This window comes from Podarcis muralis, chromosome 11 (assembly GCF_964188315.1).
Source record: "Podarcis muralis chromosome 11, rPodMur119.hap1.1, whole genome shotgun sequence".
NCBI classification, from domain to species: Eukaryota; Metazoa; Chordata; class Lepidosauria; order Squamata; family Lacertidae; genus Podarcis; species Podarcis muralis.
The window spans coordinates 37,765,551-37,787,835 of NC_135665.1; the positions used below are offsets into that span (position 1 = coordinate 37,765,551).

Below are 22,285 nucleotides of genomic sequence, written 5' to 3' on the forward strand. Positions count from 1 at the left end.
AGCTACACAGCTGCAAATAAGACGTTTTAAATGGGTGGTAAAGTGCAATATATTAATGTGACTCTCGATGGCAAAAGTGAGCTATGCAAAAATCAATGGATTTTTCAAAACGTTTTTTAAAAAAGCATTTTCACTGCGTTTTTTAAATATATGTGTAGATTCCACCCAGCATACCTAATGAGTTACTGTATTCTGACCGCAATGTACAAGCCATTTAAAATGGCTTCAGTGCATGATTTTAAAGTATGTCTTGTCTTTTTAAGTCCACTTCAAATTATCATGCCAGAAGATTTGGGGTACGTGCAGCCATGCCTGGGTTTATTGCCAAGAAACTCTGCCCACATCTTACTATAGTGCCATTAAACTTTAAGAAATATGAAGAAGTAAGTAAAGAGGTACGTAATTTCTTTCCACAGCAGAATGCACATAGATTTAGAGTGCAATCCTAACCCCACTTACCCAGGAGTAAGCCCCATCCAATTCAGTGGGACTTGCTTCTGAGTAGACATGGTTAGGATATCAGCCTTGCTGATTGTATTTTGTTACACGTGTTCCTTGAATTGCAAATGGTGATGGTTAAGCTTCATGTTTTAATTAATTAAGTTTGTTCTGAAAAAGTAAAATGTTAAAGATGCCGTTATAGTTTCATAAACATAATAGTTCGGTGGGGCACATGTGGGTGGCGCAGTGATCTAAACCACTGAGCCTCTTGGGCTTGCCAGTTGGAAGGTTGGAGATTCAAATCCACATGATGGTGGTGAGCTCCCGTTGCTCCTTCCCAGCTTCTACCATTCTAGCAGTTTGAAAGCCTATCAGTGCAAGTAGATAAATAGGTACTGCTGCGGCAGGAAGATAAATGACGTTTCTGTGCTCTCTGACACTCATCCTCGTGTCCCATTGCACCAGAAGCAGTTTTGTCATGCTGGCCACATGACCTGGAAAGCTGTCTGTGGACAAACATCAGCTCCCTTGACCTGAAGTGAGATGAGTCTCACTTCATCACCTCATAGTCACCTCATAGTCTCCGTTGACTGGAGTTAACCGTCTAGGGGACCTTTACCTACCCATTACCTTATAGTTTGGTGGGAAGGAGGAGGGAAAGGTACTTCTTCCCTCCTCATCATTGGATGAATTCCTCCTAACAGACCTAGCCATAAGATAAGGAAATTTATTTCCTCAATTAAAAGGTAAAGGTACCCCTGCCCGTACGGGCCAGTCTTGACAGACTCTAGGGTTGTGCACCCATCTCACTCAAGAGGCCGGGGGCCAGCGCTGTCCGGAGACACTTCCGGGTCACGTGGCCAGTGTGACAAAGCTACTCTGGCGAGCCAGAGCCGCACACGGAACGCCGTTTACCTTCCCGCTAGTAAGCGGTCCCTATTTATCTACTTGCACCCGAGGGTGCTTTCGAACTGCTAGGTTGGCAGGCGCTGGGACCGAGCAACGGGAGCGCACCCCGCCGCGGGGATTCGAACTGCCAACCATGTGATCGGCAAGTCCTAGGCGCTGAGGTTTTACCCACAGCGCCACCCGCATCCCCATTTCCTCAATTAGCACCTCCTAATAATGTTGTATTGAATAGCATTCACATTTGAGATTAGCATTCTTTTCTGTCAACCTATATAAACTCTGAGAAGAAATTGATGCTTACTTAACATACCCTTATTCTCTTTTTAAATGTGAGGAAACAATTTTCTTCCTTTAAATTTGAAGAAAATTTGTTTTGATTTTGCAAGTAGCAAAGATCAACCAGTATCTGTCACTTTATCTTTGGTGTATAAATCTCATCTTAAAAAGAGGTTCACACACAGTAAAATAATTACATTCACACATCTGAGTAAATAACTTTACATTTATTTCTAGTGAGGTTGCTCTAACTGTGAACCATATGCAGTACAAATTTGGAACGTCAATAAAATATTTATGATTTAAAATTCTTCTAGTATTGATCAATCATAATGGAATTTTAAAAGAATGAATGATACAGTGTTGGTATTGACTGAATGCATGGTACTTCAAATGATTTTTTAAAAATTTGTTTTTTGCTATAGCAGCACAACTTTACATTTTTAAAAATTATATTTACCAAGGTTAGGGAAATACTTGCTGAATATGATCCCCACTTTATGCCCATGGGGCTTGATGAAGCCTACTTGAACATAACAGAGTACTTAGAAGAAAGAAAGAACTGGCCTGAAGACAAAAGGCAGCATTTCATCAAAACATACAACTCTGCTCTAAATGGTAAGCAATTATCTGGAACTGCCAGACCAAAAGAACATTTTACCTTGCTTTTATATATTATGACTTGCTAAGTCAGGAAATCATGTGGCTAAATATTAGTTGTAATTATTAGCTGCTTGCATGTAATGCTAATCTTGAAGCAATTTAGTTGAAACACTTTAGGAAATCACTAGTGAAGTTTCCTTTTTAATATTGCAATTGTAATTAAACTTAGTGGAATTAATGTTTTCAGAAGTGGGGAGTTGCAGCCATTGTAAAAGAGCAATAGTTTGCCGGCAAGTCTCATGGTGCTAATTTTCAGGGTATCACTTTTTCAAAACAGTGTTGGCACCCAAGTGAACACTGCATAGAAGCAAATGTCACAACCCCCATCCAGAGCAGCTGCCTGGGCTCTAACTTCAGTTCCGATGGCCCGGCCAGATTAATAAGACCAGCGGCAGCAGCAGGAGGAGATGCTGGAAACTGATACAGGCCCCAGCACCATGACCAGACCTGGGAGTATTGGACTGTGATACTTTGAGTCACAGCCCTTTGAACTGGAATTTCCAGAGTCTGTACCCTTGAAGCTTTTGTTCCTTAGGAAACATCCATCTCCACACTAGGGACTTTGCACATCCCCATTTTGACCTGTCAACACAGTCATTGAACCTGTAGGGAATTGGCTGAGAGAATGGGAAATATTAGGCTCCAGGCCAAAGGTCTTCTCCTTCAAGATATTACATTCCTCAACGAAGGAGCAGAGTCTGGGAGAGGTAAACCTGGCGCTGGAAGAACACAAAGCTTCAGTCCAGTCCTAGATTTCATCGGAGCAAGTTGCTCACATGCTTCTCTTCACAGTGCTGCAGCTGTCAGGCCCCACATTGCCCTATGAACTTCTTATCAAAGTTGAGTCAAGTAGTAAGCTATGGATCAATAGTCTGATGTCACAGTCTGGAATTCCAAGTGAATTCTTGATGCTATTCTGCACGAGATTCCCCATTTCGTTTCAGTTGGTGGCATAATTCATTCATTATGCTAAGCAGCTGATGAGCATTGACCAAGTGTTTAATAATTACCAGGGTGACACTCCAACTGTATACAGTGTATCATGTTGCCCAACAGCTTCAGTTATAACTGATGAGCAGGTACTCAATCAATTCTTTACAAAGTTTTCTTACAACAGGTACACTGGTCAAAACAGTTGAGAAATATGTTATTATGTAAACTATTCCAGTGTTTTTGTGAGCCACTTTGAGCATGGTTTTCCTAGAGAAAGCACCGTACAGATGCATGATGATGCTTTTTGATATGTGGGCTTGGAGTGAATCCCATTGTGAACCTGAACTGAAAGTGACTAATACCATATAAGAAGTAAATGCTGAAAGGTTTTTTTAAAAATCTAAAAAGTATTATCTATGTAAATGTACACAGTTTTAATCCATGCTATTTTTTATGTTGCTCATTTAAATGCAGTAAACACACTGTACTCCTTTGTTTGGGCAGTAGCAGGACTTAGTTTTTCCAGCCTTGGGGTAATTGGCAATACAATAATAACAATGAGAATTTTTTGTGCTGTTTGTAAAAAATATTTACAAGAGCTTGGAAAATGGAGGGAAAAGGAAGGTGGCATTTACTTTTTGTGTAAGAGAACTAGCAAATGAGATTAGTTTTGCTTATAGAATTCTGATAGCTTCTGACCCTTTTTCTTCTGAGGCAAGCAGAATATAGCAACACGTGATTAATCAAATTTGAGTGAAGATACACATGACTGTTCACCAGTCTTGTTTGATGTTGATACTCCGATGTATAAGCAGATTGTTCACCCTTCTCTGCTGCACCTAGAACAACAACACCAACAGTCAACAACTCAGATAAAGCCAGTTGTCTTTGGAGCATCAGCTGAGGAAGTGGTGGAGGAAATTCGCTTTAGGATTGAACAAAAAACAAGACTTACTGCCAGTGCTGGTAAGCAAATTTATATTTATATTATTAGAAATATTTTAAAGTTCCATAATACTTCTCCAGTACATCTCAAGAGTTTAAAAGTAGATTCACAAGATCCTTGTTATGTGAAGAAATGCACAGGTTCTGTTTACAGAAAAAATTAACTGACATAAACAAAATGACTTGCTAAAACTGCTGTATCAGAGTCATGTGCTCAACCTCAATAAATGAAAGTCCTGAACTCTTCAGGCTTTAGCCAACAACATAGAAGCCTTGCTATTAAACTTGGTCTACTCTGTAATGGCATACAAAGTGGTATAGTGGGGTGGGTGGGGAGGCCGCGGCCCCGGGCACATTTTTTTGAGGGGTCATAACCATAACCATGACAGGCTTGTGCATCAGAGCTTGACTCCGACACGCAAGGGAGTTGTAGAGACAGCTTCCTTGCGTAGTGACCCAACGCTGCCAGCCAGCCACAGCTCCATTCCCAGATCAGGCTGGACCCAGGAGTGAAGAAGATGAGAATTGGTGGCAGCTTTGCCCCCCCGCTTCCCTGGGTGGGCCACAGCGTGCAAGTGCACCCTCTGCACCACTTTGCAAGGCAAGCCACAGCAGGCTCCCTCTCCACCCTGTTGCTCTCAGGGGCATGCACTGTCTGCCTGCCCCGAGTGGTGGTAGCATATGCTCTGACACACACTTCAACAACCTATTAACACTGTTCAAGGCCAGATTAAGGTGGTTGGGAGCCATATATTAATGTTCTTCTTCCTGTTCCTTTCACATTCTTGTGTGTTGCTGGGTGTGGGTAGGAAAGTTTTAGTCCAGAGACTTTACAATGACAGCAGAAAAAATTGCAGATATGTTTTCTTACGTTGTGAACTGCTCAATAGTCTTTGGATGAACGGCAGCATACATATTTAATTCCATAGGACCTGTTACAGTCAAACTTGTTAGGATCTGCATATATATTTAAAAACAAATTCAACCGAAAACAAAATGAATATTGTTTACTACACAAACCTCATCATAACTATTTCTAAAATCGTTAGGAGCAGAAGTAGCAGGTTGGTGTTTTGTATTTGTTTGACGTTTGTTGGTTGTTTGCTTGCTTAGGCATTGCTCCAAATACGATGTTAGCAAAAATGTGCAGTGATAAAAATAAACCGAATGGTCAATATAGAATCCCCCCAGAAAGAGAAGCTGTGATGAACTTCATCAAAGATTTACCCATTAGAAAGGTGAGCTGATTTATTTATTATTCAGTGTTGTCATCCTTATTACTGCTGGTAGACTTGTTTACTGTCTTAAACCCTCTTTGCATCTAAATTTAACCCTTTACTATATTATACTTTAATGAAGTATGAACTCCCATATAAGATTGTGTGCATTTTGTTGTAAAATTGAATGCTTTCTGGGAGTAGGGAATGGATGCTCCCAAAATACACTGATAACATTTAATTTTTGTATCCCTTTCCGTTTATTGTATTGGACTTGAGCAAGTAAAGGTTTAGGCCAAAGTTTGAGTGAACATACAAAACTTCTCAGTTTCTAAGGGGCATGTGTGCCATCCATGGCTTCTTGTTAGATCTTTTTTGGTTGAGGACCTCCCACATCAGGAATATACTGAAGATACCTGTGTGGATCCTGCTGGGAAAATGTGACGAACACCCATAGTGTTTTCTGTTACTATTTGGTGAACCGTATAGTAAATGCCTTGGGAAACTCTTGGTCCTCATAACATCACTGAAGATAAAGAACACAGTATGCTGGGTCTGTCATTTAAATAATAATTTACACTTGGATACTGAAAATGCTATGCTATAACATCACAATGTGACTAATGCTCTTATACACTCCAAAGAGTAAGATTCCTCTTACTTGCTGTGATGTTGACCTGTGCTTTTGAGGACCCTTTTTTAATATAATAATGTGATCTGTAGGTTATATTCTTTTCTCTATCCAGAGCATGAACCAAGAAAATCAGAGCTGTTAATATTTTCATTTTTTGTTGTTTCATGATGGTTCTGTTGTTTATGATCTTGAGACTTTTCAAAAACTGCATTGAGTACTTTGCTAGGAAGTGCTATAAAAATCTGAGAAATATGAAATAAGACAAACATTTGGGGTAGCTCAAAAGAATCAGGTATGGCTAGTTATAATACATTTTATGTGATCAGCCAAAAAGTTACAAAGTGATCAAGCTGTGAAATAACTTTGCATATAGGTGAAATTTATTAAATATGCTTTCTGCCAGTGTGTATCTAGTTTGGCTTCTGTTTATTCTATCCCAATGTGCTATATTAAACTCTGATTTTGCTAATATAAAGATTACCACTTTTTCTTTGCCTTTGCTCTCTACCTTACAAAGGACTTTTGTCTTCCGATTAGTTTTAGAGTAACTGCTGCCAAAGAGAGAGCTGCATTATTGTTGTTTTTTGCCCCAGTAGTTTTGATGTAACCTCAGATCCTTTTCTGCATTTGGCACATATGCAAAAATGTTAAAATGTGAGTGGGAGGTACTCGTGTTGTCATTCTTCAGGGTTTAGCTTCCTCCCCCAAGTCTCTAGAAGTGAAATCCCCAAAATGGGAAATAGATATTTTTAAGGGCACAGAAAGCATACACATGGAATACTAAAACACTATGCAGTGCGGTGCTTTTGCTAATGTATTACCGTATTTTTCGCACGATTGGACGCACCGGACCATAGGACGCACCTAGTTTTCAGGGGGGGAAATCAAGGAAAAAATATGATTTCCCCCTCACCGCAGCTCTGGGAGCAGTGGACAGGCTGCACGCAGCCTGTGCGCTACTCCCAAGACCTTCTCCCTGCTTTTGCGGGAGGTGGCGGAATTCCCCCACCTCCCGCAAAAGCCCACAGGAGCCCCGCGTGACTCCTGTGGGACCCTTCTCCCTCTTTGGGGAAAAGCCCCCAAGAGCTGCGCGCTCTTTAAAGGGTGCGCGGCTCTTGCAGGCTTTTCTGCGAGGTGGGGGAATTCCCCCACCTCCTAGAAAAGCCAGCAAAGCCGTGCAGCCCCTTTAAAGAGCGCACGGCTTTTGCCTGCTTTTGCGGAGGTGGGGGAATTCCCCCATCTCCCGCAAAAGCCCGCAGGAGGGAGAAGGGACTGACTTGGCCAGTCAGTCCCTTCTCCCTCCTTGGGGAAAAGCCCCCAAGAGCTGTGCGCTCTTTAAAGGGTGCGCGGCTCTTGCAGGCTTTTCTGCGAGGTGGGGGAATTCCCCCACCTCCTGGAAAAGCCAGCAAAGCCGTGCAGCCCCTTTAAAGAGCGCACGGCTTTTGCCTGCTTTTGCGGGAGGTGGGAAAATTCCCCCACCTCCTGCAAAAGCCCGCAGGAGGGAGAAGGGACTGACTCGGCCAGTCAGTCCCTTCTCCCTCCTTGGGGAAAAGCCCCCAAGAGCCGCTCGCTCTTTAAAGGGTGCGCGGCTCTTGCAGGCTTTTCTGCGAGGTGGGGGAATTCCCCCACCTCCTAGAAAAGCCAGCAGAAGCCACGGAGCCTCTTTAAAGAGCGCGCAGCTTTTGCCTGCTTTTGCGGGAGGTGGGGAAATTCCCCCATCTCCCGCAAAAGCCCGCAGGAGGGAGAAGGGACTGACTTGGCCAGTCAGTCCCTTCTCCCTCCTTGGGGAAAAGCCCCCAAGAGCTGCGCGCTCTTTAAAGGGTGCGCGGCTCTTGCAGGCTTTTCTGCGAGGTGGGGGAATTCCCCCACCTCCTAGAAAAGCCAGCAAAGCCGTGCAGCCCCTTTAAAGAGCGCACGGCTTTTGCCTGCTTTTGCGGAGGTGGGGGAATTCCCCCATCTCCCGCAAAAGCCCGCAGGAGGGAGAAGGGACTGACTTGGCCAGTCAGTCCCTTCTCCCTCCTTGGGGAAAAGCCCCCAAGAGCTCTGCGCTCTTTAAAGGGTGCGCGGCTCTTGCAGGCTTTTCTGCGAGGTGGGGGAATTCCCCCACCTCCTAGAAAAGCCAGCAAAGCCGTGCAGCCCCTTTAAAGAGCGCACGGCTTTTGCCTGCTTTTGCGGGAGGTGGGAAAATTTCCCCACCTCCTGCAAAAGCCCGCAGGAGGGAGAAGGGACTGACTCGGCCAGTCAGTCCCTTCTCCCTCCTTGGGGAAAAGCCCCCAAGAGCTGTGCGCTCTTTAAAGGGTGCGCGGCTCTTGCAGGCTTTTCTGCGAGGTGGGGGAATTCCCCCACCTCCTAGAAAAGCCAGCAAAGCCGTGCAGCCCCTTTAAAGAGCGCACGGCTTTTGCCTGCTTTTGCGGAGGTGGGGGAATTCCCCCATCTCCCGCAAAAGCCCGCAGGAGGGAGAAGGGACTGACTCGGCCAGTCAGTCCCTTCTCCCTCCTTGGGGAAAAGCCCCCAAGAGCTGTGCGCTCTTTAAAGGGTGCGCGGCTCTTGCAGGCTTTTCTGCGAGGTGGGGGAATTCCCCCACCTCCTAGAAAAGCCATCAGAAGCCACGGAGCCTCTTTAAAGAGCGCGCAGCTTTTGCCTGCTTTTGCGGGAGGTGGGAAAATTCCCCCATCTCCCGCAAAAGCCCACAGGAGGGTTGGAGAGTAGCGGGAAGGCGTCGCACGCCTTCCTGCTGCCCCCCATCCTCTGGGGCTGGCTATGGGGGAAGCGCTGCTTCCCCCCCCTGCCAGCCTCAAAGCCAGGTTGGAGAGTAGCGGGAAGGCATCGCACGCCTTCCTGCTGCCCCCCATCCTCTGGGGCTGGCTATGGGGGAAGCGCTGCTTCCCCCCCCCGCCAGCCTCAAAGAGCAGACTCTCCTGGCTTCAGCGGAAGCAACGGGAAGCCTCCGGAGCGCAGGCTTCGGAGGCTTTGCCTTGCTATCACTGAAGCCAGGGAGCCTGCATTCGCTCCATAGGACGCACACACATTTCCCCTTAGTTTTTAAGACGGAAAAACTGCGTCCTATGGTGCGAAAAATACGGTAGGTTGGCTCCAGAGAAATAAACTCCCATGTCTTTTTCTGCACCTCTTTCTGTTCCAACCACCACCACCCTGTCCCAACACCCCTGAAAAGCTGTTTTCAAGGGCTGTAGCACAAGTGGCCTGGGGGAATCACTGAAAATGAGGTGAACAAATATTTAGTGAATGTGCTGCAAGGCTTTGGAGGACTGATTAAGAGGAAGGACAGGAAAATCACCTGCTCTACTCCTTCCAAATGTGTTTCTCTGTTTCCAACCCATTATGTTTTCCTAGTACAACTGTAACCAAAGTAACAATCATCCTCTTGTCTTCAGTGGAGGATAAAACTGTGCAGAGCAAATGAACACTGCAAGCATTTTAGAGCCTTCTGCAATGTGCTCATAGCAGAGGGATGCAGCTTGCAAAATAAACCTTGCATGTGGAATGTGTCTGTTTTCATCTGAAATGTTGGAGGGTACGCTAACAGGTTTGAGAGGGCTCTAGGTAGTCTGAGTTGTGGACTCCCTCGTGCCTGCCCCCTTCCCAACAGCAGTGGGCAAGACCCTTTTCCTTATTCTTTATATGGAAGTGTGCTGCAAAGAACAGGCTGAGCCTGCAGCCACCCATCATAATCTTCCCTACAACATCCCTGAAAAAAAGACAAAGTGATGTCAGTGGGCTTTGGTGGGCCCTAGAATTTGCCTGACCATGCTGGGTGCCATCATCAGATATATGTACAGTAATACCTTGGTTCTCAAACTTAATCCATTCCAGAAGTCCATTCCAAAACCAAAGCGCTTCAAAACCAAGGCACACTTTCCCAAAGAAAGTAATGCAAAACGGATTAATACATTCCAGACAGCAATTTAACATTAATTTTACTATCTAACGTGACCATTGATCCATAAAATGAAAGCAATAATCATTTTACTGCACTATAAAATAAATAAGACAGTATTGTAGATGATAAAAATTAAAATTATTATTATTTTTTACCTGTACTGATGATAGTCATTGTTTCAATGGGGGGCTTTTATCCACTTCCACAGGCACATAATCAATCAATCAATCAATCAATCAATCAGTAGCTGAACTGGGTTCCACACAGTCACAAAAACAAATTAACCGACAAAAACGCAAAATAAATAGCAAAAACAAAAGCGCCAAACTTAATCCATTCCAGAAGTCTGTTTGACTTCCGAAATGTTCGAAAACCAATGCACAGCTTCTGATTGGTGCAGGTGCCCCGGAAACAACAGCCGACAGCCTCATCGGACGTTTGGCTTCTGAAAAACGTTCGAAAACCGGAGCACGTCTGGGTTTTTGCCATTTGAGAACCATGGCGTTTGAGTATCAAGGCATTTGAGAACCAAGGTACCACTGTACTAGCATAGTCTACTAAAATCTGAAGTTTGGGCTATTATCATTAAGCTCAATAGCATTGTGTGTGTGTCTCCCCCAAGCTGTCTGTTCATTTGTTTTTGCTTAATGTTCAGTCTGAAGAAGCTGGCCCCAATAAAGGTAGAGAGATCAAGGGCTTCTATAAAATATTCAGCTTCCAGAAAGCTGTAGCCCTGAAACCTCTTTTTTTCCTTTCAATTTAAGCACTGATATTAATATTGCTCTTGGAATTATGCTGGAGTTGGAACACAGTAGAATATATGCATTTTTTAAAGCATAAAATTTCTTAACTATCTGAATGCACGTTTTACAGTTCAGCTGAATCTTCCAGCTCAGGGGTCACCAATGCAGGACCTTTGAAGGCCTTTTTCGGGTCTCTGAAGCAACCTGGGGTGTCTGTAAATTAAATTGCCTCTCTTTGTTTCAGTCTGTGGAGTGGCTTTATTGATTGTGGGAGGGAGGGGTGGCAGAAGAAACAATGGCCATTTGTGGCAGAGAGCAGTTAGCCCTCCAGAGAGCTTTTTTCCCCTCAGAGTTTGGAAGCAGTAACAGGGATTGCTCTATTTGCTCAGTGATTTTTTGCCTGCTAGCCACACCAAGGTTGCAGTGTGCAGTTGCTTTAGCCCCACAGAGATTCCCTCTGCAAAGTCTTGGGGTGAGGAGAGAAGGAGCAATGAGCATCACCCTGTTTGCTCAAGGAATATTATCTTACCAGCCAAGTGGAGCAGGCAGTTGCTTAGCCCCCAGAGGGTTTTTTCAACAAGGGGAGAGGGGAGAAAAGGACTGGTGGCGATTCCTCATCAGCAATTTCTTGCCCACCAGCCACATGGAGCTGGTAACAGGCAATTGCTTATCCCTGCAGAGTGGCTTAAAATTTTTAATTTAAGTGGCAGGTAGGAGTGATATAAATTGTCCTGTCCACTCAGTAGATGGGCTTTCCTGAATGTGTGTGTGTGTGTGAGAGAGAGAGAGAGTGTAGGCAAGTATGTAAATACATGTGTGTGTGTATCTGTAGTCTGTACATGTGTGAGACTAAGGAGGAAGTTTGTGATGTGTGCTGTGTGTGTGTGTGTGTGTGTGTGTGAGAGAGAGAGAGAGAGAGAGAGAGAGAGAGAGAGAGAGAGAGAAAGGGGATGAGGTCTGTATGTACATGGGCGTAGCCAGGATTTGTAGGGGGGGGCAGGACACCCACCTGTCCTCATCCTCTGTCTGGCTCTGTCTAGCAGATTCAGAATGAGATGTCTCAACAACAGTTTTTTAAAATTACTTTCTTTTAACCACAAGTGCTCAGAAAGATCTGTCAAAATCTTTCTACAATTTTATACTTTTAATTAAGTATTTTTATTTGTTTACTTGATTTTTTGGGGCGGAGCTGCCCCCCCGCACCCCCCATGTTCATATATGTTCAGTCTGTATGTGTGTGCGGTCTCTGTGTCACTGTGAGTGTAAGAGGGAGGGAGGGAGGGAGAGAGAGAGAGTGGTGTCTGCATGTATGTGTGAGAGATAGGCGGATGTATGTATTTGTGGTGTGTGCATCAGTGCGAGAGGGAGTTAGTTTGGTGTGGCCACCTTGTATATCTTTTCTGGTACTTGGGAATGTTGTTAGCAGCAAAAACGTGTGTGTGTGTGTGAAATCCATATTGTGTAATCAGAACAAACTTACTATGTGCAGGCAGTTGTTCGGGGGGGGGGGGGTGGAGCAACAATGAGTGTGCTCACTAGTTTTATGTTATGCCATACCCCATGGCAACCATGTTGTGACTGGTGCCTATACTACCTTCTTAAAATGCAAAATGTGCCAGTGGATCCGAAAAGGTTGGTAGCCGCTCTTCTGATTGTTTGAATATTGGTGATTGTCCAAATGTCAATGCAGAAGAATGAAATAGGTTCACCAGCCATGGACAGAACGCAACAGGGCCATATAATTATTCTCCCATATATATATATATATATATATATATATATATATATATATATATATATAAAGTTAAGTTGTAAATTAATGAATTAAGCACATGTTGCCCTTTTCTAATTTATGTTAAGTGCTCCAAATCTCAGAACCTTGTCCACCTTTAATCACTGGAAATAACTATGACTGATGAATATTCTCACTTCCAGAGCAAATGTTTGTAAACTATGGTTTCATTGTTTTCCTGGAAGTTCATTGTTTTATTAGTGTGCATTAACTCTCTTCCAGGTGCCTGGCATAGGAAAAGTAACAGAAAAAATGCTTAAAGCTCTGAACATTGTGACTTGTTCAGAACTTTACCAGCAGAGGGCACTAATTTCTCTTCTCTTCTCTGAAACATCTTGGCGTAATTTCTTGGAAATCTCCCTTGGTTTGGGTTCCACCCATTTAGAAAGGTATTTTGTGTGAATGGGTTGTGTTCATTTTAGATGCTTTCTAAATCTTTTGTTAGCTTGTAACATTGTTACATAAAAGGAACAAAGCCAATAATATGTTTCCTCTAACTGTTCCCACAGTATTCTTGAGCTTGAAGTCTTTCACAGCCCTGCTTAAGATCCTTAACTGTAAAATAGCAACATACATTTATATCTGTTTAAAATAGTGGGTTGTGTCCAATGCTGTCCATGCACAAGCAGAACAGATTTCCACTTCTTCAGTGGGACTTTCCCTCTCCTCCTCCCTGCTCCCACAAAATCTGCTCCAGAGGGTTGGGGGACCCTCTGGAGCAGGGGTCAGCAAACTTTTTCAGCAGGGGGCCGGTCCACTGTCCCTCAGACCTTGTGGGGGGCCGGACTATATTTTGGGGGGGGGGGAATGAACGAATTCCTATGCACCACAAATAACCCAGAGATGCATTTTAAATAAAAGGGCACATTCTACTCATGTAAAAACACGCCGATTCCTGGACCATCTGCGGGCCGGATTTAGAAGGCGATTGGGCTGGATCTGGCCCCTGGGCCTTAGTTTGCCTACCCATGCTCTGGAGCAAATATTGGATACTTGAAGGGGCTGCAGAGTAGGGGAGAGGATGGTGATTTCTGCTTACACAGTGTTGAATTCCGCCCAGCATCTTTCAATGAACGAAGCTTAGTTGTGAGTCTTCGTATGTTTTCAATTTTATTGTGCTCTTCTAAGTGCATTTTCAAGAGCACTATGAAACTGACAACTTACCAAAACTGGTGAAACTTAAATTACAGATGTTTTTATTCCTGTTGGATCATATCCAGCTATAGTGATTATAATTTTTGGGGGGGAGGGGGTTCTGTATATTTGTATTTGCAATAATGGTGATAAATCATTATATATAAATGTTAAATAAACATACCTGGACACTCACACATCTTTTTTCTTTCTAAAGGGATGGAGAAAGAAAAAGCATGAGCACTGAAAGGTATGTTCTCAGTTGGCTTTTAGAACCTTTGTATTGATTTCACTGTTTTGTTGTTTGCCATGCCAAGCTCCTTTTGGGAAGAAGAGCAGGATTAAAAACCCACTAGGGTGTATAGAACTAACATGCTTACCATACAAAATGTGGAGCTTCTTCTGCTTGAGGAAAAATAATTTTCGGTTTATTTGGCGATAAAAATGTGATTCTAGCATAAACAAGTCTTTTTCAATTAGGGAATCTGAGAACTGTACTGAAAGCTATCTTTTTTTGAAGATTAGTAATGCCACATAAAATGCTCATTACTGTTCCAAGAAAACTTATTGAGCTGTTTCCCCTCTATTTTATTGAAACAGTAATGAGCATTTGGTTCTAATCTGGTAGAAAGAACAGTCTTCCAGAAGAATGCCTAGGTCTCCAATAGATAAATGCTCAATTATGTTAGAATCACATTTTAATAATAATATAAAACTCTCAGAAGTTTAGTTTTTCTTAAGCTGTTCAAGCATTTATAAAACAAGATTCATAAGGCCTTATGAGAATAATTGTGCAAAATCTCTTAAGATTAAAAAAAAAAATCAAGAGAAAATTACCATAAGGGGTTGGATCCAGGCCAATGGAGTTGTACTTGGGTCCCACTGAAATCATTGTAAACTGTTAAGTCATTATTAACTCGATTCCCACTAATTTCAGAGGCGACTGAGAGCAACCTAGGGTTGTGTTCAGTGCTGCAGAAGCAATGTTCTGTTCACACAACAGCACACACCTTCCTCTCCTTTCCCTGCACAGTGCCAACATTTGCTCCAGGGGGGGTCCTCCAACCCTTTGGAGCAGATTTTGTGGGTGCAGGGGAGAAAAAGTGGGGAGGTTCCACTGCAAAAAACAGAAGTCTGTTGCATGAGCAGTATGGCAGTCCCAGATGCAACCCTTAGTCAGGATCCAACCCAACATCATTTCTGACACTCCATTCGTTCTTAAGCCTTTATTATTCAGTAGGTGTTTATATGTTTGTTTGTGCAAATTTCTGCAGCTTAGCTTAAACCTTAATATTTTTATTACATGGATCAGTAAAAAAAGGCCAAGTTTATCTATGCTATTTGAGGATAGACTATTACTAGTCATTGCTATGATTATGATTACTTTTCTTTTGGCACACAGGACATTTAATGAAATAAGTGCTGCAGAACAATACAGCTTGTGTCAAGAACTTTGCAGTGACCTTGCTCAGGATTTGAAAAAGGAAGGACTTAAAGTGGGTAAATTTCTATAAAATGTCAGCACTCAGATCTTCTGCATCCCTTGTTACAGTAGTTACACGGGATGTATTTTTGTTTTAGCTTTTTCTGGTAATATGAATTATTTATGCAAGAATTTGTTTAGCCTAAAGTAATTTTGTGTCTCTTAAAATCAAGTCACCAAGTAATTTTGCATAGAACAGATATTATAGTAAAAGCTGTTAATTAGCAGAAGGAGGAACAGTAATGGATTGCCTGTGGTTTTGCTCTGGCCAAGCATATAATGTTCAAACATTTGAAGGGTATACCATTATTCCTCCTCATCTAATTCATAATAGATGCCGCCCAAGGCAAACATTGTCGTTGAAGAGACTGGTATACTGTATGAACTTCAGTTACCCTGCCTAATCTTGACATTTATGGCACCACAAGGAGAAACATTCAGAGGCGTCTAGTAAAAGTGAATTGTCGTAGTGGTACTATATGCTTATAGGAATGAAAACCCTACTTGAGCCCACTAGGAATTGAGCCTACTCCTGTTTGTACAGCCCGTCCCTAGTTTCTATTCCTTGGTCATATTAGAATGCAACAAATAGAGGAATGCAGATAGTTCTTTTTATTTCTATGATTCAACAAAATTAAGACAGTTGAATGATCAGTTGCTTGGCAGCTCCAAATAAGATGAAAAAGAACATGAAATGTCTGTGAAAAGTTAATTATATATAATTGTGAAAAGTTCACTGCAACAGCTTTGATTGCCTTATTGTTAAGCTAGATGTATAATCTCAGGGTATGTCCATTTCAGAAAAAAAGTCCTAAAATCCTGTTGGTTTTAATAGGCTAGAACTGTAACTTTAAAGTTGAAGAATGTAAACTTTGAAGTAAAAACAAGAGCTACTACAGTAATGTCGGCAGTTTCTACTGAAGAAGAAATATTTGCTGTTGCTAAAGACTTGCTTCGGTCAGAAACGGAGGCTGTGGCCCCACAACCTTTACGCCTGCGACTGATGGGTAAGTATCATTTTAATTTTTTTACTGATGGTTAGAATTCTATGTGCAACATGGGTGTTGGATGGAAAAGGCTGTGCTGCTTATTGCACCTCTCTTCTTAATGTTGTTGTTGGAAAACATCAAGTATCGATATTGTAGTAAAATGAATTGTTAGAATGTTTTCTTAAAATATATAACATTGTATATTTTCTTAAAATATACACCATCTTCCTTTCAAACAACATTGGCAACAGATTTACTTGGTTTTCTAAAAAGGAGAAGTGTGGTGCTACAATGGGTATGAATTGAATCTACCAATGTATGCAAGGGGATTTTTATGCAGAATTTGATTTCCCTGAACCTCAGCTTTCACTAAAAAAAAATAGAAAGTATACCATCATGTTTAAGGAGATGCCACTGAACACCTTCAGGCAGTGTCAGCAAAAGGCTACAGAATTCAACAGATGAGGAAATTGTATAGGTTCATGTCTGTTGTTCATGGCCTTTGTTATAATACTTTTCTTCTTCCTTTTACCATGTAATTGTTCTGCTGTTACTTGCCAAAATTTCCCAATAACACATAAATGCAAATACTAGATTTCCAAATAAGGCATGCTAACTTACCAGACTCTATTAATTTTTGCTGCACAAGACTTTCCTACTTGTGGGCACCAAGAACACTTTATTTTGAGTTTTAATCTTTCTTTCATAAATATTGACTAATATTTAAAAATCAAAGACCCCAAGAGAACCTTCTTACTTTATAAGAAACATTCCTTTGGCATCATATATGTTGAACTGCAGCAGTTTCAAAAACTCTAAAATCCATGATTTTGAATAGCATGCAGATTTTAGGCTTTCATGGTGAGGGTTATTAAAATGATCTATTTGCAATAGTTTCTTTTTCAATTTATATAGCGGATCAAGACTGTAATTCTGGTCCAAATTGCACATACAGTGGTACCTTGGTTTAAGAACAGCTTAGTTTATGAACAACTTGGATTAAGAATGCTGTAAACCCCAAAGTAGGTATTTTGGTTTGTGAACTTTGCCTTGGAAGCAGAACATGTTCCACTTCCTGTTGAGTGTGCTCCATTTGTAAATTGATTCCTCCGCTGCTATGGGAAACCACGCCTTGTTTTAAGAACGCTTTGGTTTAAGAACGAACTTCCAGAACGGATTAAGTTTGTAAACCAAGGTACCACTGTACTGAAGTTCTATTCATTTTGATGAGACTTTCAAACTCTGTCGCCATTAAACTATATGCTGCATATTTATCATATTCAGGTATACGGGTATCAGGTTTTCTAAATGAAGAAGATAAGAAATATCAACAAAAGAGCATTGTTAATTTCCTAGAGCCTGGAAAACATATCAGTACTACTGGGCTCTTTCCTAGGAAATCGGAAGAGGAAATTTTTCCAAATGCTTCTGAGAAGGAGAGTTTTTTCAATAAAAAGCGAGCTACAAGACAGCAAACTAATCAAGCAGCTTCTTTAAACATGTCTCAAAACAAGCAGAACCTACAAGATATGAAGTCATTAGTGAAGTCAGTTGAACCAGCAGAGAATAATGGTGAACATCAGATCTTCATTTGTCCTGTTTGCTTTGAAGAACATCAAGATAGCACGTTAGAGGCATTTAACAGGCATATTGACAGGTGCCTTAGTGGAACGTTGGGAGAAGATATTACAGATAACAGCAAATCATGGGAGAATACAACTGAGTTGTCTGTAAACATGGAAAAGAAAGAATGTCAGAAAGATAAAACAAGTAAGCCACAGATTGAAGTACAGTCAGCAGATATAGTTGATAATGCTACAAACAGAAGCACAGACGTTTTCCCTAAGCTGCAAGATGATGAACACAGTAGGGAGAGTGAGTGTAGCCTTTCTAGTAACTTTGGATTTGATACATGTGCAAAACAGGATTTTTCCTCTAATGTCTTATCTGTGGAAAAAGAAGAATATTTTGAAGAGCCCAGTTCTTCGGAAATTAAGTTGCCATGTTTTCCTGATGCTACTGAAAACAAGGTTTTAGTTTGCCCAGTCTGCAATTTACAACAAAAAACAACAGACCTTGCTCTGTTTAACAGGCATGTGGATGTTTGTTTGAACAAAGGAATTATCAAGCAGTTGACAGAAGAGTCAAAAAGCCTTGGTGAGTATTCTGTTTATCACTCGTTTTTTTAAAAAAGCAAAATATATTTTGAACACATTAGTACCATAAATATGGTGCAGCAAACTAATTCACATAGGTGTTTGCAAAGGAGTTGGCCATGTCCTGTTTTATGAAGAAATAGGCTTATTTTTCTTCAGAAAAAATAAAAGCTGCTTCATGAACTCTGATGAACTTAGGATATATAAAGATATAAAATAAATTATGCCAGGTTATTTAACTTCCATGTTCTCTGGAAGTTATATGATACATCAATCCTACCTTGGGTGACGACCACCTAGAATGGGAAGTTTGCTTCCCATTCATTATGAATAACCCTTAAGACTACCTAGTATGGTAGTTCCCCTCCCCAAACCCCGGGTTCCCACTTATCATACAAACCTCCTGCAGAATCTATTATTGTTTTCAATTAAAACATTGTGAATGTTCCTCATTTTTCTTCAGGAATCTTGGACAGAGGACAGAATAGTACAAATTTCACAGTAGGAACAAAACGGTAAGCTCTGTGTAAACATTTCTTAAGAGTATTTAGAACAGGAGTGGGGACCCTTTTTGATGCCACTTACCAAATCCTTATCAGGTTTGGCTTCACAGACCAAATTTGACAGGTGAGCTAAGATGTTCACCTGCCAATCACATTACATCTCTATGGTGTCACATGCTTGACTGGTGGGTTGTGAAAAACTCTTGCACAACTTTGCAAGTCTCCCCACTCTCTCCCTTTAAACTCCTGAACTCAGAGGTTTAAAGGGGGAGCATGGCGAGACTTTAATTAATTTAATGGTATGTATTTAATGGTATGTGTTTTTCTTTCATTTCAGGTCTGGAACAGTGGTTCCCCAGTCGACATCTAAAAAAGCCAAGTCAAATAATTCTAAGTGTACTATAGAAAGTTTTTTCAAATGAATACTTTTTATTTTAAGGACATTTTCATCACTGTTAAAGTACAATACTTTAGATATGAAGTACATTGCTCAGGATTATGCAGGCTTAACATTTGTATAAAAAATTTATAGACACTTTTACACTATTCAGATCACTATTTTATTATCAACTATACAATAACACTTCATATTTTGACTTCTTTAAAAGTCATTTTCATAGCTCTTTGATAGAAAAGAAAAAATGAAGGATTGAGCTTTCAGTTGGTAATGAACAGATACGCTTCATAAATCAAAACTTGTTAAATTTGGGATGATGATGATTGGAGCAGTAATACCAAGATTTAAGACTTGGTTCACCTTCTGTTGTGCTATACAAAAAGTTTATTGCAGGAAGTGATGAAGTTGTAGTATATTTAGCACCCTACATTCAAACACTTGAAGTATCAACTACACACAGCAAAATCCTAACTCCTGTTAATTTAAACAGGAGATCTGCTCTCTCCCCATAGGCAGTCAGAACTTCATGTGCCATCTAGACTAGACTAAATACTAACTCTGTACTTTGGATATGGGGCAACTACTATGCCTCATTTGAATGAGAAGAAAAATATTTTTTAACTTCTTTATGGTTATCAATATCCAAGAGCCCTTGGACAGACCTAAATTGTACTGTTGGAACATTTTCTGTTCTGTGCCTTTGTAGAAACTGTTTTCAGCGCAATTGTCCAAAAGGCTCTGCCTTAGCGAATTAATGATTAAGAAGGCAATGCACTTAGTGAAGTCAACTAGACTAATTCAGTAAGACTAGAGCAGTGTAATAGATTCACTGAAATAAAAACAGGGTAGGAAATTGTATAATCAAATAAATCCAGCCTGTGTGTCTAATTCTCCAATAACTGATCTCATAAAGATATGATAAATGATATTTAGCTCTTAAGTGAAGGAATTTTACCAATCAAATATTAAAGATTATGAAGAGAAATGTTAATTTCATTTGTTTACATTTTCCAAACATTATAAATGGTATATATGTTTGTGTTTATATAAATTATCAAATGTTTTAAAATAATTTTATACATAGTATATTCACAATGTAATATATCTTCCAAAATAAATCTAATATAGAATATATTTTCCAAAACAATTTGGTCAGACTTCTTTCAGGTTTATCATAAAGTTGCTACTCTCAGTGTAACGCAAAATAAAGTGGCTTTGTAAAATGTATGTTCATTATTAGAACTATACTTTTAACTTCTCTGCTTTAGCAGTAACAAGACTGGTCTCAGCTTCTCCAGTTCTACATATCCAACCTGTGCCTTAATCTTAATAGCTCAGTCCTGTGGAATAGATTTGGTCATTTTGATGCAAACTGCTGTGAAATTGCCATCCATTATTTGATAGTTGGAAAAAGCTCTGCTTCCCCCTTCCAAACAATCTGGGTGGGGGGATATAGTTTACTGTCCCACCATAAAAAATGGTGGGGAAATGGCATTCTAATGCTTAATTACAGAGTCAGGATCAACACAGGTTGTGCAAGACCTTTTTATCTCGAGAGTGACATTCTCTTCAAGGCAAGCACACGATAGTGGCAGGCAGGCCAAAGGCAAAGGTGGGTGGGGCAACAAATGTAAATGTTACCTTGGTACAGTAGGCTTGTTTATACACATGCACCTCTATTCTCCATCCAGGCAAACAAGAATCATCATAGAATCATATAATTGTAGAGCTGAAAGGGGCCCTGAGGATCATCTAGTCCAACCCCCTGCAATGCAGGAATGTGCAACTGTCCCCTATGGGGATTGAACCTGCAACCTTGGCGTTGTCCTCACCATGCTCTAACTAACTGAGCTTCAATGACATGTTACAAGGAGATCAAGGATACAATTCCAGCCAAGAAAAACACTCCAGGAGGGTGTGAAGTAAGGCCAGTGATAGATGTGGCTGGGGAGGTGGTGTGACCTAGGGACGATGTCAAGGAGTAGATAGAGAGGTCTGGAAGGTCACATTTGACCCTCAGGCCTAGGGTTCCTCACCCCAGCCCTAGTGCCTGGCTTGACAACTCAACTCAGGCCAATGCTAGGATAACTTTTTTACTCTTGCACTGTCTTAAGAGTACATAGGGCTGATCATTTGAACCACATGACTCCACACAGAAGATAAATGAATGAATGAAGTTTTAATCCAAGATCTAATATCTCCCAGATGGTAGGGGGTTCACAGTGGTGCACATGGTTCTCCAATTCCCCAATGTATCCTCACAACAACCTTTGAGGTAGGTCAGGCTGAGAGGCAGTGACTGGCCCAAGGTCACCCAGTGAGTTTCATGGTGGAATGGGGATTCAAACCCTGGTCTCCCAGGGTCTAGTCCAACATGCCAACCACACTGGCTTGTAAAAAACACAACACAGAGTAAAACAGAAAATTGCTCTTCATCATTTGCAGCAGAATCTGATGCATTTTTTACTTAGAACAGAAGTAAGTTTCACTGTGTCCAATCCCGTGTATTTCCTAGGAAGTGTCTTTAGGACTCTTCTCCTTGTCAAAAATACATATATACTCAAGAACAGTTACAAAACACCTTGCTGCATTACGGGAGTGTTTAAGTCCAACATGTGACCCACTTTTTAGCAATGTAATGTCAGGAACTACAACGAACTTTTTCTGCAGATCTAGCTCGGTAAACAGGCCACCCTAATCTCTGCTGAGCAGTAGTGAGATTGCAGGGGTTTTGGCACTTAAGCTGGGTTTGTGTGCCTTGGGAATAAGACAGGGTGGAGACTGTCGTGTCTTTATGAAGTACAGTTTAGTTTACACGTTTACAACCTAAGTTTTGATGAAAGGAGTGCAGACCATTACACCCCAAGAGTGCCTCTGATTACTTCTCTCATTGCTTCAGCAAGCTTGGCTCCAAAGCAGCAGTCGGCCAGCTTCCCCAGTCTCTGCATGCAGCCTCCTCCAGTCAGAGCCTGTGGAGTTCTGGCCCCTCCCTCCTCCTCCTCCCAAAACCCTCCTTCAAAACCTGTTTTAAAAGGACACCTTTTTTTCTTTGTTGACATCACACCCCGTTAACCCTAGCAACCTCCCCACCTCGATTCTTTTGTTTTTGTCCACTTCTTGTGGGCAGAGAAAGTCAGCACCTCCATGGCCAATTGTTCTTACTTGGCTC

The 22,285-nt window shown here is 41.5% G+C and overlaps 1 protein-coding gene across 2 annotated transcripts in view; it reads left to right on the forward strand.

Moving 5' to 3' along the window:
- The window catches only part of POLK (DNA polymerase kappa), a 33,243-nt gene extending 12,900 nt beyond the window's left edge, over positions 1–20,343 (forward strand). The window contains exons 5-15 of one of the 2 annotated variants that reach the window (XM_028749280.2): positions 264–395; positions 2,091–2,244; positions 4,066–4,188; positions 5,281–5,405; positions 12,677–12,843; positions 13,806–13,838; positions 14,991–15,084; positions 15,907–16,078; positions 17,345–18,217; positions 18,680–18,731; positions 19,057–20,343. In XM_028749280.2, the coding sequence (XP_028605113.2) occupies positions 264–395; positions 2,091–2,244; positions 4,066–4,188; positions 5,281–5,405; positions 12,677–12,843; positions 13,806–13,838; positions 14,991–15,084; positions 15,907–16,078; positions 17,345–18,217; positions 18,680–18,731; positions 19,057–19,141 (2,010 nt within the window). In that variant the 3' untranslated portion in view covers positions 19,142–20,343. The remainder of the gene's footprint in view (positions 1–263; positions 396–2,090; positions 2,245–4,065; positions 4,189–5,280; positions 5,406–12,676; positions 12,844–13,805; positions 13,839–14,990; positions 15,085–15,906; positions 16,079–17,344; positions 18,218–18,679; positions 18,732–19,056) is intronic. The other variant, XM_028749281.2, reaches the window with a different exon arrangement.
- Positions 20,344–22,285: the final 1,942 nt, after the last annotated feature.